The sequence below is a fragment of the Carcharhinus amblyrhynchos genome, chromosome 3 (assembly GCF_965287045.1).
Source record: "Carcharhinus amblyrhynchos chromosome 3, sCarAmb.v2.hapA, whole genome shotgun sequence".
Taxonomy (NCBI): Eukaryota; Metazoa; Chordata; class Chondrichthyes; order Carcharhiniformes; family Carcharhinidae; genus Carcharhinus; species Carcharhinus amblyrhynchos.
The window spans coordinates 129,677,527-129,693,945 of record NC_137326.1 but is presented as its reverse complement, the minus strand read 5'-3'; the positions used below and the strand labels follow the sequence as shown (position 1 = coordinate 129,693,945).

Genomic DNA, 16,419 nt, shown 5'->3' with positions numbered 1-16,419 from the left:
TGTACCAAGCGATAGCGCTTGTCTTGCTGCTGTCCTGCACAGCTGCTTGACAAACAACAGAAAATCTTAGCCCTTGGTAACAAATGCAAAGCTTTTACTTCTGCTCGCAAACTGCAGCAGGAATTTTAATTGCAGGAAGTCTCTTTCAAGAATAAACTGGAGGTGTTTAAACAAGAATTCAATTAAAGTCATGATGGCCATTTGAAAGCACAAGGTGCAATTCGGCCGAGTTCCTCTTCACAGTAATTGCAGCTTCAGCAGAGGTGCAGAAGGTTGCAGGTTTTTTTACGTTCCCACCACAGGACAGACACCACACTCGGTGGCAGAATGAGCTTCATCTGAACAGAAAGAAGGCTCGTGTCCAAGTCCCTTCACCCCTCACTGGGTTAACAATTGCTTTCTCACCTATATGTTGTGAACTGCACACCACAAAACAGGAAACACAGCAGTGACACAATTAAACTAACGTCAAGCCAAGATACAGGCATTATAGGAGCATAGGAGCAGGAGTAGGCCATCTGACCCATTGTGCCTCGTCATGTTTTCTCCACCATTCGTTTTATTGAATTGTTCGATCATAGAATCCTACAGTGCAGAAGGAGGCCATTCGGCCCACCAAGTCTGCACCAATCACAATCCCACCCAGGCCCTACTCCCCATAAACCCACATATTTACCCTGCTAATCCCCCTGACACAAGAGTCAATTTAGAATGGCCAATCAACCTAGCCCCTTTGGACTGTGGGAGGAAACCAGAGCACCCAGATGAAACCCACGCAGACACAGGGAGAATGTGCAATCTCCACACAGACAGTGACCCAAGCCGGGAATCGAACCCGCCGTGAGGCAGCAGTGCTAACCACTGTGCCGCCGAGATCATGGTTGATCATCAAAACCTCAATGCGATTGTTCCCTCTACCCCAATATCTCTTGGTGTCATTAATATGCATAACTCTATTACCCTCTGTTTTAAACATGCTCAGTGATGGAATTTCCATAGTGCTCTGGGGTAGAGAATTTCGGAGTGAAGAAATTCTTCCTCATTTCAGTCTTTAAAGGGCCTGCTTTTCATTGTGACATGGTGTCCCCGGGCTCTAGATTCACCAGTTAGAGCAAACATCCTTCCCACATCCATCCTGTTGTAAGAATTTTGTAAGTTTCAATGAGGTCACCTCTCACCTTTTGAAACTCTAAAGAATACACGCCAAGTTTCCTCAACCTCTCAATTATAATCACACAGAAACAAAAGATAGTGACGCAATATTCAACTGGCAAAAATACTTCATTTGGGCTGTCATGAAGCTATGAAGTCCAAGTTCTGACACGGCTCCTTCAGAATCTTTTAACCGAGTCTTTAATAAACATAATATCAACATTGTAGTTTCCTAGAGCTCTTAACATTGTCACAACAAACACCCCATCGTTGCAATCCATATGCACATGTGGCTTTCTATGAAGAGAAGGCACGACATGGAACAGCATGGTAGCACAATGAGTAGCACTGTTGCTTCACAGTGCCAGGGACCCAGGTTCAACTCCCAGCTTGGGTCACCCTGTTCGGAGTTTGCACATTCTCCTTGTGCCTGCGTGGGTTTCCTCCGGGTGCTCCGGTTTCCTCCCACAATCTAAAGATGTGCTGGTTAGGTGGATTGGCCACGCTAAATTTCCCACCTCAGTGTACCCGAACAGGCACCAGAGTGTGGCAACTAAGCGATTTTCACAGCAACTTCATTGCAGTGATAATGTAAGCCCACTTGTGATTAATAAATAAACTTTATTTTGAGTAGGATATCTTTTTTGCAGAATGCGCCACTTCTTATTTCCATGACATTACCATCTCCGAATCCCCCACTATCAACAACCTGAGGGTTACTATTGACCAGAAACTGAAATGAACTAGTCAGATAAGTTTTTTGGCTACCAGAGCAGGTCAGAGGCTAGGAATACTGTGACGAGTAACTCACCTCCTGACTCCCCAAAGCCTGTCCACCATCTACAAGGCACAAGTCAGGAGTGTGATGGAATGCTCTTCACTTGTACCAACAACACTCGAAAACTTGACACCATCAAGGACAAAGCAGTCCACTTGATTGCCACCCCTTCCACAAACATTCAATCCCTCCACCACCAACGCACAGTGGCAGCAGTGTGTACCATCTACAAGACGCACTACAGGATCTCATCAAGGTTCCTTAGACAGCACCTTCCAAACCCACAATCACTACCATCTAGGGAGGTCAAGAACAGCAAGTACCTGAGGATACCACCAGCTGCAAGTTCCCCTCCAAACCCCTCACCATCCTGACTTGAAACAATCGCCAAATCAAAATCCTGAAACTTCCTCCCCAGCAGCACTGCGGGTGTACCTCCAGCTCAGGGTCATCAGCGGTTCAAGAAGGCTGCTCACCCCCACCTCTCAAGGACAACTGGGGATGGGCAATAAATGCTGGCCTGGCCACAATGCCCACATCCCATAAAATGAATTAAATAACTCAAGATGGAATATCATTCAGGAAAAAGTGAAGTTGTGCACTTACGTAGGAAGAATCAAGGAGTTGAATATTATTTAAATGGAGAAAGACTGCAGAAAGATGCCACTCGGAGGGATTGGAGGGTCCTCAAGCATAAATCACAAAAAGCTAGCATGCAAGTTCAGCAGGTAACAAGGAAGGCAAATGGAATATTGGCTTTTATTTCAAAGGGGATGGAGTGTAAAAATAGGGATGTCCTGCTAAAACTATACAAGGCACTAATGGTCCACACCTGGAATACTGCAGTCAGGTTTGTTCCACTTATGTAAGGAAAGAAATGCTGTTATTGGAGGCAGTCCACAGAAGGTTCACTAGTTTGATCCCAGATATGGAGGGGTTATTTTATGAGGAGAGGTTGAGTTGTTTGGGTCTGTACTCAATGCAATTTAGAAGCATCTGAGGTGACCTTATGGAGACATATCAGATTCTCAGGGAGTTTGACAAGGTGGATGCTGAGCGTTTATTTCCCCTTGTGGGACAGTCTTGGACCAGCTGGCACAATCTCAGAGTAAGGGGACACCCACTTAAAACAGGTGAGGAGGAAATTCTTCTCTCAGATAGGAGTGAATCTGTGGAATTCTTTACTGCAGAGGGCTGTGGAGGCTGGATCATTAAGTATGTTCAAAGCTGAGATAGACAGATATTTAATCAGTAAGGGAATTGATGGTTATGGGAATAAGACGGGAAAGTGGAGTTGAGGATCATCATACCAGATCAGCCATGATCTATTTGAACAACGGAGCAGAACCGATGGGTCGAATGGCCTATTTCTGCTCCTACATATTTTGGTTTTATGCCTGTAAGTTTCTGAATGCAGTTGTAGTAAACTTACCGCCAGAGTACTACTGGGGACAGAAGTACGTAATTTTGACCCAGTGAATCCCTATTTTACGTCATTCAAACTTGAACATTCAAGGTATAAAAGGGCCGGAATGCCCTCGTAGCATCAGAATTTCAGATTTAGCTTTATGTTTCACACTGGGCTAATGTACCACATGATCCCGTCACCCTCTTTTTGGAGCAACCCGTCTTGCTTGCTCCTTCCCTTCCTGACCCTCCTGCCCACCAACCCTACCACTCCACAAGCTTCGCTCTCCACCACCCCCCCCACCACAACCCTTTGGCTGCTTCCTTCTGTAGCCCTCCCACTCGCCATCCCCATTCACAGCTCTTCTCACTGCCTTGCTCTGCCAAGCCTTCACTCACAAAAAATGGAGTAGGTAGGGTCAGTAAACTCGAAGATCAGTGAGCAACAATGAGCAGGAGGTTTATAAAATGCATATTTCTACAACATTTTTACAGCCTACTTCATTTTAAAAGTTACTTCATTTACAAATATAGGAATGTAGGAATATACAATATTTCAACTTAGGGCATAAAGTTTTATTTTTTTTTCCCCCGACAGGTAGCACAGTGATTAGCACTGCTGCCTCACAGCACCAGGGACCCGGGTTCAATTCCAGCTATTAATGACTGTGTGGAGTTGGCACATTCTCCTCGTATCTGTGTGGATTTTCTCCGGGTGGTCCGGTTTCCTCCCACAGTCCAAAGATGTGCAGGTTAGTTCAATAGGCCGTGCTAAATAGCGTCAGGGGGATTGGCAGGCTAAGTATGCGAGGTCACGGGGAGAACGCCAAAGATGAGGGGAGTGATTCTCACGCGGGGTGCCAAGGCTTCTGTCAGTCTCTGGCTGCCGGCGCCATCAGCTCCACACCAGAAATCGGCACGGAGGACCTGGGTAAGATGCTCTGTCAGAGAGTCAGTGCAGAATTGATGGGCCAAGTGGCCTCCTTCTGCACTGCAGAGATTCTATGAAAGGTCCTGTACAATCAAAATATTCTTTTACATTTACTTACAGTAATTCCATTTAAAGTTGTACTTTTCAAGAACACAATTACAACAGTAAATGAGAATTCCAGAACTTCCCTAACTACAGTGCATTTCCTGATCGAAATAAAAGAGAAACAACAGCCCAGAGTGGAGAAACAAGATCTGGAGGATGTCAAATGGAGGCAATTAATCCAGACTGGGGAAAAACAAAACGCGACAAGTTATTTCCCACGATGTTCCAGAAGCCTGCCTCGCAATCCGTAACAAAAAAAAACACAAAAGCAGCAGACGCTGGAATCTGACGAGAGAACTCACAACCATTCACATTCCCAGCAGCTTAGTTCGAGCAGGCAGGAGAAAACTCTCCCACTGGCAGGATGGTTGGTAGTCACGATGTGGAGATGCCGGCATTGGACTGGGGTAAATAAACACAGTAAGAAGTCTCACAACACCAGGTTAAAGTCCAACAGGTTTATTTGGTAATAAAACCCACAAGATTTCGGAACACTGTTCCTTCGTCAGGTGAGTGGAGTGTTCTGCTCACAAACAGGGCATATAAAGGCACGCAAAGTTTACACAATACTGGTTAGAATGCGAGTCTTTACAGGTTAGGTTACTTGAAAGCAGATTAGCTGTAAAGACTCGCATTCTAATCAGCGTTCTGTAAATTGTGTGAGCCTTTATATGCCCTGCTTGCGAGCAGAACACTTCACTCACCTGACGAAGGAACAGCGTTCCGAAAGCTTGTGGGTTTTACTACCAAATAAACCTGTTGGACTTTAACCTGGTGTTGTGAGACTTCCTACTAGGATAGTTGGTATCCAGAGGAGAAACGACTCAAAGTAATTGGCCAAATAGCCAGGGAAGAGATGAAGGGAGCCAAAAGAGAAAATGCTGGAAAATCTCAGTAGGTCTGGCAACATCTGTAAGGAGAGAAAAGAGCCGACATTCCGAGTCCAGCTGACCCTTTGTCAAAGCTGCTCCGGTGCACTGGGGGAGAATTTAGCACGGCCAATACACCTAAACAGCACGTCTTTCAGACTGTGGGAGGAAACCGGAGCACCCGGGCGAAACCCACGCAGACACTGTGGGGGTGGGGAAAAGAGCGTGTAGACTCCACACAGATGGTGACCCAAGTCAGGAATCGAACTCGGGTCCCTGGCGCTGTGAGGCAGCAGTTTTAACCACGTGCCACCGAGCCACCTCACCCCCCCCCCCCCCCCAAAGAAACAGATGGCATGGTAACAGGAACGCGATGGGGAGTGGAACTAATTGGACAACTCATTAAAAGGGCTGGCATGGGCACGATGGGCTGAACGGTCTTACTCTGTGCTCTCCAAGTCCATGGCTGAAAATTTGCAGACCCCCACCAAATCGGGCATTTCAATAAAAAGGCCAGATCTAACTCTGACCACCTTAGAGTCACAAACTACAAACCTCTAGCTCAACAAGCTGTGAAGCAACTTTATTTAAAATGACTGTACCATGCCTCGTTTGTACAGTTGGAAGTTAGGAATTCCAGATTAAAGCAGCTCCTGCAGAAATTGAACTACTGAGAATTGGATCGTTACAGTAAAAAGATATATAATAACTTTTGGGTGGAGGAAAGAGTGGATGCTAAGGTGGTAAGATTGCTGAAAATCAAAACATGCCTGGAAACAAAAGAAAATGGTGAGCGGCACGGTGGCACAGTGGTTAGCACTGCAGCCTCACAGCGCCAAGGACCCGGGTTCAATTCCGGCCTGGGGTCACTGTCTGCGTGGAGTTGTACATTCTCCCCATGCACTGGGTTTCCTCCAGGTGCTCGGGTTTCCCCCCCAAAGTCCAAAGATGTACGGGCTAGGTTGATTGGCCATGCTGAATTGACCCTGATGTCAAGGTTTAGCCAGGTAAATACGGGAATAAGGTCTGGGTGGGATTGCGGTCGATGCAGACTCAACAGGCCGAATGGCCTCCTTCTGCACTGTAAGGATTCTACGGAATGCTGCAAACACTCGGTAGATCAGTCACCCTTGTGGGGAGAACAGAACAAGCTAATCATTGGCCGGAATTTTCCAGTAAGCACAATGCAAATTACGAGAGTTTAAGGGTTTTGGATTAGATCAATCAAGAAAAGTGAACCAGCATAGGAGGCATCAGCATGTAGCTGTGGCCGACTGCCCCTCAGCACAAAAGGCACGTGAAATTATTCCAAAACTAAAAGAATAATGGTTTGTCAGTGCATTTGCCAAATCTCTACGAGCTAAATAATACCCAGGAAGATCATGCAGCCTTATTAGGGAGTGGTGACATGGTGCTAATGTCACTAATAATCCAGAGGCCTAGGTTAATGCTCTGGGGACACAGGTTCGAATCCCACCATGGCAGCCGGTGGCACTCAAGTTCAGTTGTTAATAAATGTGAAATTTTAAGGTATTCTTAAAAATGGTGGCTGTGAAAATATCACTGACCAACACAAACACAGCGATCTCGTCCACGAATATCCTTCAGTTAAAAGTTAAAAAGTTTACTTATTAGTCACAAGTAGGCTTACATTAACACAGCAATGGAGTTACTGTGAAAATCCCCTAGTCGCCACACTCTGTTCGGGTACACTGAGGGAGAATTTAGCGTGGGCAATACACCTAACCAGCATGTCTTTGAACTGTGGGAGGAAACCGGAGCACCCGGAGGGAACCCACGCAGACACGAGGAGAATGTGCAAACTCCCCACAGGCAGTGACTCAAGCCAGGAATCAAACCCAGCTCCCTGGTGCTGTGAGGCAGCAGTGCTAACTAGTGTGCCACCATGCTGCCTTAGAGTAAAATATCTGCCATCATTACCTGATTGGGCCTATGCGTGACCCCAGGCCGCCACAATAATGTGGCTAACTGCCCTCTGAAAACGGCCTAGCTTGTCACTCAGCTCAAGGGCAATTAAGCATAGGTAGCAAATGCTGGCCTTGCCAGCAACCCTCTCACGCCGTGAAACAACTTTGTTAAAGAACCAACCTTAGTTCAGGATACCCAGAGTTCCCCTCAACACAACTACCAGCATTTTTGAAAAGAACTCCAAAGGTTTTTTCGTGCCTCCACTCCCAGGATAACGCAGAATAGTTTATGCAGTTGTGAAACAGGGGGCTTTAATTTTCTAACAGTTCACTTGTGTTCGGGCACAGATACAAAGGAGCTGATATCCTGCAACCCAAGGCAAGAATTTTCCAAATGCATCATCCACCACGGCAAAGCTGTTCTTCAAAACTTCAGGCTGTACCGCAGATGCTTAGGTACAATCATGATCTGTTTCCCTGGAAAAGGGACTTTGATGTTCGGAAAAGGTCAATACATTTTTATTATAAAATAGGACAAATGCTAATCTGTAACATTCTCCACTAAATGAGCATAGAGTGTTGGAATTAGCCATCGGATCGGAATGGGAGTAATGATGTAGAGATGCCAATGTTGGACTGGGGTAAACAAAGTAAAAAGTCTCACAACACCAGGTTAAAGTCCAACAGGTTTCTAAGCCAGTTAAGGACCAACATAATGCTACCTGTAGCACTAACCTTAATATCTCTCTTGTGTGGATATGAAACAAGTAACAAAAAAAAGGTAAAAAGAAAAAAAAGAAAATCGCCATAGTCCCAGATGGCCAGAGAGTGGTAGTGATTGGGACCTCGGGGTCCTTGTGCATGAGTTGCAAAAACCCAGCTTGCAGGTGCAGCAGGTGGTCAGGAAGGCGAATGGGATGCTGGCCTTCATAGCGAGGGGGATTGAATATAAAAGTAGGGAGGTCTTGCTGCAGCTGTATAGGGCATTGGTGAGGCCGCAGCTGGAGTACTGTGTGCAGTTTTGGGCGCCGCACCTGCGCAAGGATATTTTGGCCCTGGAGGGAGTGCAGAGGAGGTTTACTAGGCTGATACCGGAGTTGAGGGGATTGAGCTATGAGGAGAGGCTGAATAAACTAGGCTTGTACTCGTTAGAGTTTAGAAGAATGAGGGGAGATCTCATTGAGACGTATAAGATGATGAATGGGATGGATAGGATAGAGGTGGAGAGACTCTTCCCGCTCAAAAAAGACAGTAGGACTAGGGGGCACAGCCTCAAGATAAAGGGGAGGCGGTTTAGAACGGAGTTGAGGAGGAACTTCTTCACTCAAAGGGTGGTGAATCTCTGGAATTCTCTGCCCGTTGAAGTGGTGGAGGCTGCCTCGCTAAATATTTTTAAGAAGCGGGTTGATGGGTTCTTGATAAGAGAGGGGATTAAGGGTTATGGGGAGAGGGCGGGAAAGTGGAACTGAGCCACAACAGATCAGCCATGATCTTATTGAATGGCGGGGCAGGCTCGAAGGGCTAGATGGCCTACTCCTGCTCCTATTTCTTATGTTCTTATGTTCTTATGATTTAACCTGAGAATTACCACAACTCAGGCAAAGGGCAAGGTTGAGAAAGCGGGGCCTTCATGAATAACCACAGCCGGTACAGGAATTGAACCCATGCTGTTGGCATCTCTCCACATCACAAACAAGTCAATTGAGCTAACTGGGTAAAAAAAAACACTCTTAGCAAATATGAGAAGGCAGCCCAAGTGGACAGATTTCACTTCACCACTTCATCCCATCAAAATCTTTACAAGGACCATGAAAAAGAACATTCAGTACATTAGTGGCACAGTGGTCCGCACTGCTGCCTCAGCACCCGGGACCTGGGATCGATTCCTAGCCTGGATGCCTGTCTGTGCAGACTCTGCACATTCTCCCCATGTCTGCGTGGGTTTTCTCCCACAGTCCAAAAGACATGCTGGATTTAGCCATGCTAAATTCTCCCTCAGCGTACCCAAACAGGCGCCAAAGTGTGGCAACTCGGGGATTTTCACAGTAAATTTATTGCACTGTTAATGTAAGCCTATTTGTGACACAAATAAACTTTAAACTTAAACTAAATTAGCACTTTTGTAACAACTTTACAGGCTAAAACACTGGTGACAAGAATACAAGAGTCATGCCCAAGTACAAATGTCGAAAGCTGCTTTGAAGAACCTAGCCAGTTAAAGGTATCCTAGTAGATTTAGAAAAGCTTGAATCAAGAACTGGTGCGGGGTTTCAAAGACGAAGCCAAGAGGGAGAAAAGGCTGTTGGCTTCAGGCAAAGAAGCATCAAGTAATAAAACTCAACGGCTATGGTACAGCAACCAGACTTTACTGTTCTAGCATAAAAGTTTTAAATTTTAATTCCATCCCTCTCACCCAACCAGCAAATGTGTACTAACATCCAATAGTGGCTTGAGACCAAAACATTTGTTTTAGCTTTTTTAATTATTCTCTCATGTTTCTTTGGTGTGCACGGTGTTTAAGACATACATTATTCATAAGAAAATTCACCCAAGGCAGCAACAACCCATTAAATGCCTTTGACATAGTGTTCTGCACATTTATATCTTTAATACTGCCTCCCAACAGGTTGTTAGCAACCTAGTAAAGCACAACTACCAAACACAGGCTTAAAGGCTCCCCTTAATGCCCTTGCAGGTTTATTCAGTTAGTACACATCACATGCCAAGGCTCCCTCCATAATCAAATAAAACTTCTTTCTGGCTGGATGCCCATTGGATAGCCAAAATAAAATTTGTCCCCAGTTAAAAAGACAAAAAGTGCTATCTCTTGCCGACCGTTCGCCCCACGCTCCCACTGAAGCAAGGTCGGAGAATTTGGCGCCCGGCCAAATCTCCGCTCACTGCAGCGGGATGGGAAAATCCCACCGGCTTGAGAACGATCGTAACATTCCAGCCACAGGGTTGAACATTATGGGTGAAGTTTTCTGGCCGTGCTCACCCCAAGACTGGAAAATCCTGCCCGAGGTCAACGGACCTCTGCCTGGTTCGTGTCCCGCCCGTTACGATTCCCTTGGCAGGTGGGATGGAAGAGTTCTGCCCTACGAACGCGAGAAATAAAACACTAAGGGCGGCACGGTAGCACTGTGGTTAGCACTGCTGCTTCACAGCTGCAGGGACCTGCGTTCAAATCCCGGCTCAGGTCACTGTCTGTGTGGAGTTTTCACATTCTCCCTGTGTCTGCATGAGTTTCCTCCGTGTGCTCCGGTTTCCTCCCACAAGTCAAAGATGTGCAGGCTAGGTCAATTGGCCATTCTAAATTGCTCCTTCGTGTCCCGGAACGCACAGATTAGAGGGATTAGTGGATAAATATATGGGGATAGGGCCTGGGTGGAATTGTGGCTGCTGTAGACTCGATGGGCCGAATGGCCTCTTTCTGCACTGTAGGATTCTATGACTAAGGAAGAAAACATCCATTTGGACCATTAAGCCCAATCCTTCCGATATCACTGTATAGGTTTCCCAGCTGCTAAATCCATTTGTGTTGACTAGGAAAATCCCTTACCTTAGCGGGATTGATAACAATGTTCCTTGCGGAGCCATGTTCATCTCCAGAGAAAGCAGGTTGATTATTAAAACCCTGCTTTACATTCACCGCAGTCAACTCATCCTGTAACACAAGAGAGAATTGATCAGTTCAACCAACTTGAGTTTGGCACAACAATAATTACACAAAAGGAGCCTTTCCATCTGTAGCCTGGCCAAGGTACACCTGACTAAAAACACCGCAGCCACATTTACGCATAAACATATCTATTTCTTTAGCAGTGGCCCACGGTCCAAGTGGCCCTCAGGGGGAGGGGGGGAAAAGCATCCGAATTACTCAATTTCTGCTTACTTAGAACCCTTCTCTTTTGCTTACTCATTATACAGTCAGATTTCATACAATGATAGAATCCCAAACTGCAGGAGGTGGCCATTGGGCCCATCAAGTCTGCACCAGCAACAATCCCCACGTACTTACCCTGCAAATCCCCTTGACACTGAGGGACGATTTAGCATGGCATATGCTTTGTCTGTGCAGTGCACATGAAACAATATTTTTCATTGCAGACCAATACTTGTAACAACAATAAATCAGATCAAACCAAACTTGCGAATATCCTGTGCGAAACAACAATATACAAATGCTCATCTTCCTAATCTCGTTTCTTTTATTGGATGCAGGTTCTGTCTGAGGACATTGCAAAGTGTTTTGTAGTTAGTGAATCACGGCAGCTGTCTCGTGGGCAGATGTGGTAAACATTATACATGCAGCAAGGTTAGCAAACAACAGTGAGGTGGTTAACCAGTTAATCTACCTTGGTGGCACTTAAGGAAAGGAAAGGTGGTGGAACAGGACATTGGAACTTTTCTGTTCTTCCTCAAAGTGCACTGGAAGCTTTCAGGTTGCACAAATATATAACCTATCATTATCTCAGGCCATCCTATATGAGCCACTTTCTGAAGTGAAGTCACTCTTACAACATCAGGAAATGTAGCAGCCAATGTTCTCACAGCAAAACCAGAGGCACAACAATGTGATAGTGGTCAGAGAGGTTGTCTGTAATCATAAAACGCCTCTACTTCCTCAGAAGACTAAGGAAATTCAGCATGATCACTATAACTTTCACCAACTTTTACAGATGCACCACAGAGAGTATTCTTTCCGTTGTATTACAGCTTGGTGTGGCTCCTGCGCTGTTCTGAAACATAGATGGGCAGATGGAGTTCAGTTGTGGGTGGTACAGTGGCACCAGTAGTTAGCACTGATGCCTCACAGTGCCAGGGACATGGGTTCAATTCCAGCCTCGGGTCACTGTCTGTGTGGAACATAAGAAACATAAGAACATAAGAAATAGGAGCAGGAGTAGGCCATCCAGCCCTTCGAGCCTGCCCTGCCATTCAATAAGATCATGGCTGATCTGTCGCTGCTCAGTTCCACTTTCCCGCCCTCTCCCTGTTCTCCCTGTGTCTGTGCGGGTTTCCTCTGGGTGTTCTGGTTTCGTCCCACAGTCCACAGATGTGCAGGTTAGGTGGATTGCCCATGTTAAATTTCTCCTTAGAGCCAGTAGGACTAGCAGGGTAGGTTGTAGGGATAGGATTGTTGTCGGTGCAGACTCGATGGCCGCATCCATTGACCCTGTCTCACACTTCCTGCTGCCTCAGAAAAGCAGCCAGCATAATCAAGGACCCCACGACCCAGACATACTTTCTTCCATCTTCTTCTGTCAAAGATACAAAAGTCTAAGGTCACGTACCAGCCGACTCAAGAATGGTCCTTCCCTGCTGCTGTCAGGCTTTCAAATGGACCTAATGGATCTTTCTCTGCATCCCAGCTTTGACTGTAACACTACATTCTGCACTCTCTTCTTTCCTTCTCTATGAACAGTATGCTTTGTCTGTATAGCGTGCAAGAAACAACACTTTTCACTGTATGTTCATACATGTGACAATAACAAATCAAATCAAAACGAATGGCCTCCTTCTGCACTGTAGGGATTCTATGATTTGAGTCAAAGAATAACTGTGATCTAATGAAACAGCAGAATAGGGACTCAAGGGACTGAAGCGCATTCACCTGCTGAGGTGAATGTTTTAAGTCCTGTGCGTTCTAAGTCCTATATTGAGGACTTAGAACCCATAACATTCCGATTCAAAAACAAAGCTGCTATCAACCAAATCAAGTTGTGTTACATTTTAAAATCTTACCACTTCACGATGTTTAATAATAAAAGGAGCTGGTGACCCCCGTGGCAACACAAGGCCAGAACGCCTATGGCATTCCACTGCACTCCACCGAATTCTTCTTTTTAAAAGAAGCAATTGGAACAAGTTTGTTCAAACAAGGCCTGACAAGACCACAAGGAACTACAAAAGGTTGTGAACGTAGCCCAATCCATCACGGAAACCCGCCTCCCATCCACCGACTTTATCTACGCCTCCCACTGCCTCGGCAAAGCAGCCAGCATAATTAAGGACTCCACGCACCCTGGACATTCTCTCTTCTGCCTTTTCCCTTTGGGAAAAAGATACAAAAGTCTGAGGTCACGTACCAGTCAACTCCAGTCTACTTAGTCCTTCCTCATAAACCAACCCTCTCAACTCTAGAATCAACCTACTGAATCTCCACTGCACACTTCCAGTGCCAGAATATCCTTTTTCGAGTAAGACGACCAAAACTGCACACAGTACTCCAGGAATGGCATCACCAGCACCTCACACAACTGCAACATAATCTTCCTGCTTTTAAACTCCATCCCTGAAGCAATGAAGGAGAGAATTCCATTTATCTTCTTAAGTAACGGCTGCACCTGCAAACCAACTTTTTGTGACACGAGGACACCCAGGTCCCTCTGCACAGCAGCATGCTGCAATTTTTTACTCTCTAAATAAGAGTCCATTTTGTTGTCATTCCTACCAAGATGGATGACCTCACCTTATTGTTCTTCTGAAGGCCAGATCAGATAAGGACAGCAGATTTCCTTCCTTAAAAGACATTAGTGAAACAGACAGGTTTTTAAACAACAATTTCATGGTCTTCATTAGGCTTTTAATTTTAGAATTTTATCAAATTCAAACGTCCCTATCTGCAAAGCATTACCCGGAGTCTTTGGATTATTAGTCCAGCGACAATGCCACTCGGCCACCATCTCCCAAATGGAATATTTCCACTGACAGGAGGGTTGATAACAAGAGGACACAGATTTAAGGTAATTGCCAAAATAAGGACGATAATAACACAGAAGATATTTGATATTCTCTGTCCAGAAAAGAATAAGGGAAGCAGATTCAATACCAACTTCAAAAGACAACTGGATTCACACCTATAAAGAGGATTTTGACTTGCTTTATTAGTATACAGGGAAAAGTATTGTCTGTATAGCATGCAAGAAACAAAGCACACTGTTCATAGAGAAGAAAATGAGAGAGTACAGAACGTAGTGTTACAGTCATAGCTGGGGTGTAGAAAAAGATCAACTTAACGCGAGCAGGTCCTTCAAAAGTTTGATGGCAGCAGGGAAGAAACTGTTCCAGAGTTGGCTGGTACATGGCCTCAGACTTTTGTATGTTTTTCTTGGTGGAAGAAGGCGGAGCCAAACCAGTCTGGGAGAGTGGGGTCCTGAATTATGCTGGCTTTTTTTCCAAGGCAGTGGTAAGTGTGGACAGAGTCAATGGATGGGAGGCTGGTTTGCGTGATGTATTGGGCTAAGTTCATGACCCTTTGTAGTTTCTTGCAGCCTTGTGTAGAGCGGGAGCCATATCAAGCTGTGATGTAACCAGAAAGAATGCTTTCTATCTGCATCTGTAGGAGTTGGTGAGAGTCATAGCTGACATGCCAAAAAAAAAACATATCTGGTTATGAGGATGGGGCAGAGAAGTGGAACGAATTGCATTATGGGCTGAATGGCCTCCTTCAGCACTATATGCCTCTGAACACAGAACAGACTAGATCATTTAATAGGGAAATCAGATAAGTATTTGGTAAGGTAGAAAAGGTCATTTAAAAAAAAGAGGGCTCTAGTCGAAGAGCTAGCATTGGTACAAAGGGCATCCCATCACCTCTCCACCAAGATATCTGTGATTTGATGAAAGGACCATTTACATACATGCAAATCAGAATCTTCACCACTGTATAAATATGATGGAATGCTTTCCTGCTACTGAGTGAAAGTGGACTCATCAGAGCTCTTTGATGTGATTAGTTTTATAAAAACCTGACAAATGAATCTATAAAGTATATTAATTTCCAGCCCAGGTGACATAGCTGGACATTAGTCCAAATACACGTGGTTAGGTTGGTTGGTCGGTCATACTAAATTGCCTCAGTGTCAGAGGGCTTGTGTGTGGTTATGGGGATAGGGCCTGGGTGGGATTGTGGTCGCTGCAGGCTCGATGAGCCGAGTGGCCTCCTTCTGCACTGTAGGGATCCTGTGATTGAGAGATTCTGTGGCACTGCTCCAAGGCCTTCAACCATCTCCCAGGCACTGTTTCTCCATCAATCAAGAACATCAAAGCTGCTCGTCTCACTGTTGTTTGTAGGATTTTTACTTTATCCAACCAGCTAGCTGCCTGTTTGCGAATATAACAAACTACACTCCACTTCAAAAAGTAATTCACACAAACAAACGGAACTTAACAAACTGAAAGGGTTTTTTTTGAAGCAAAGATTTAGTGGACTCAGAGTTTTACGTCATGTTCGATTCAGTCTTTCTCACAAGACTATTAGGAGCCGCAGATCATGTCACCCCTTTCTTCAATGGCCTCTAGGCACCTTCAGTTAAAACTCCTCACCCTCCTACATGGTCTTGCCCTTCCTTCCCATCCCTGTAATTCCTTAATTCTCCCAAACTCTGGCCTCGTGCGTTCCCCACTCCCTTCACTGCACCATGAGCAACTGACTGCCGTCCAGGCCCTACACTCTAGAATTCCCTTCCTGAACATCGCTGGCTGTCTCTCCCCTCTCCATCACAGCGCCCATTTAAAAATCTACCTCTTCGACCCGGCTTTTGGTCACCCCTCCCGAAATTTCCTTCACATCAGTTCCGGTGCAATTCTCAATCTCCTGTGAAGCGCCTTCAGGCTTTTCTAGCGTTTAAGGTGCTACATAAATGCAAGTCGTGGTAGTGGCTTTAAAAGTGGCAGCAATCATTTGCAAAGGGATTCGGTGTTTGACACTTCTACACTGTACCTTAGCAGCCACATGGGGACAAATGACACATGTCAGCTCAGTGCCCAAGTGATGAAGTCCATGTACTGGAAGATAAAGACAATCTCACCAATCAGGATCAGTAGTAATGAAATTATTCTCCCAGACTGGTTTGGCTCACATCAATAATGATTACTATTAGTACAGACTGTTGTGAATATATACTGTTGTGGCACACTGGCCTCAGATCATTTCATTGCTGCAACTCTGCATTAACATAACCTCTGAAGTCCAATATCTGTGACTTAAGTTTTTATATCCATCGGGAAAAAAAAAACCAATAGATCTCTAAACTGCGGACGAGGGAATGAAATGGTGAGAATTAAATGCTAAAAATAAATGACTGCCTCCTGGTTTGTAAACCACTCAAAAACACAACAAGTACACAAGCCTTCCCTTCCAAAATGGATTCAATATCCTGTGCACCAACCAGGTGGTCTAAAATGGAGGCTGTGTGCACGTAAATAAGAACATAAGAAATAGGAGGAGGAGTAGGCCGTCTA

The 16,419-nt window shown here is 45.3% G+C and overlaps 1 protein-coding gene across 1 annotated transcript in view; it reads right to left on the bottom strand.

The window, feature by feature from the left end:
- LOC145341129 (mediator of RNA polymerase II transcription subunit 12-like protein) overlaps nucleotides 1-16,419 on the bottom strand; it is a 564,757-nt gene that overhangs the window by 529,854 nt on the left and 18,484 nt on the right. The window contains 1 exon segment of the mRNA XM_080186002.1: nucleotides 10,733-10,837. Coding sequence (XP_080042128.1) covers nucleotides 10,733-10,837 — 105 coding nt within the window.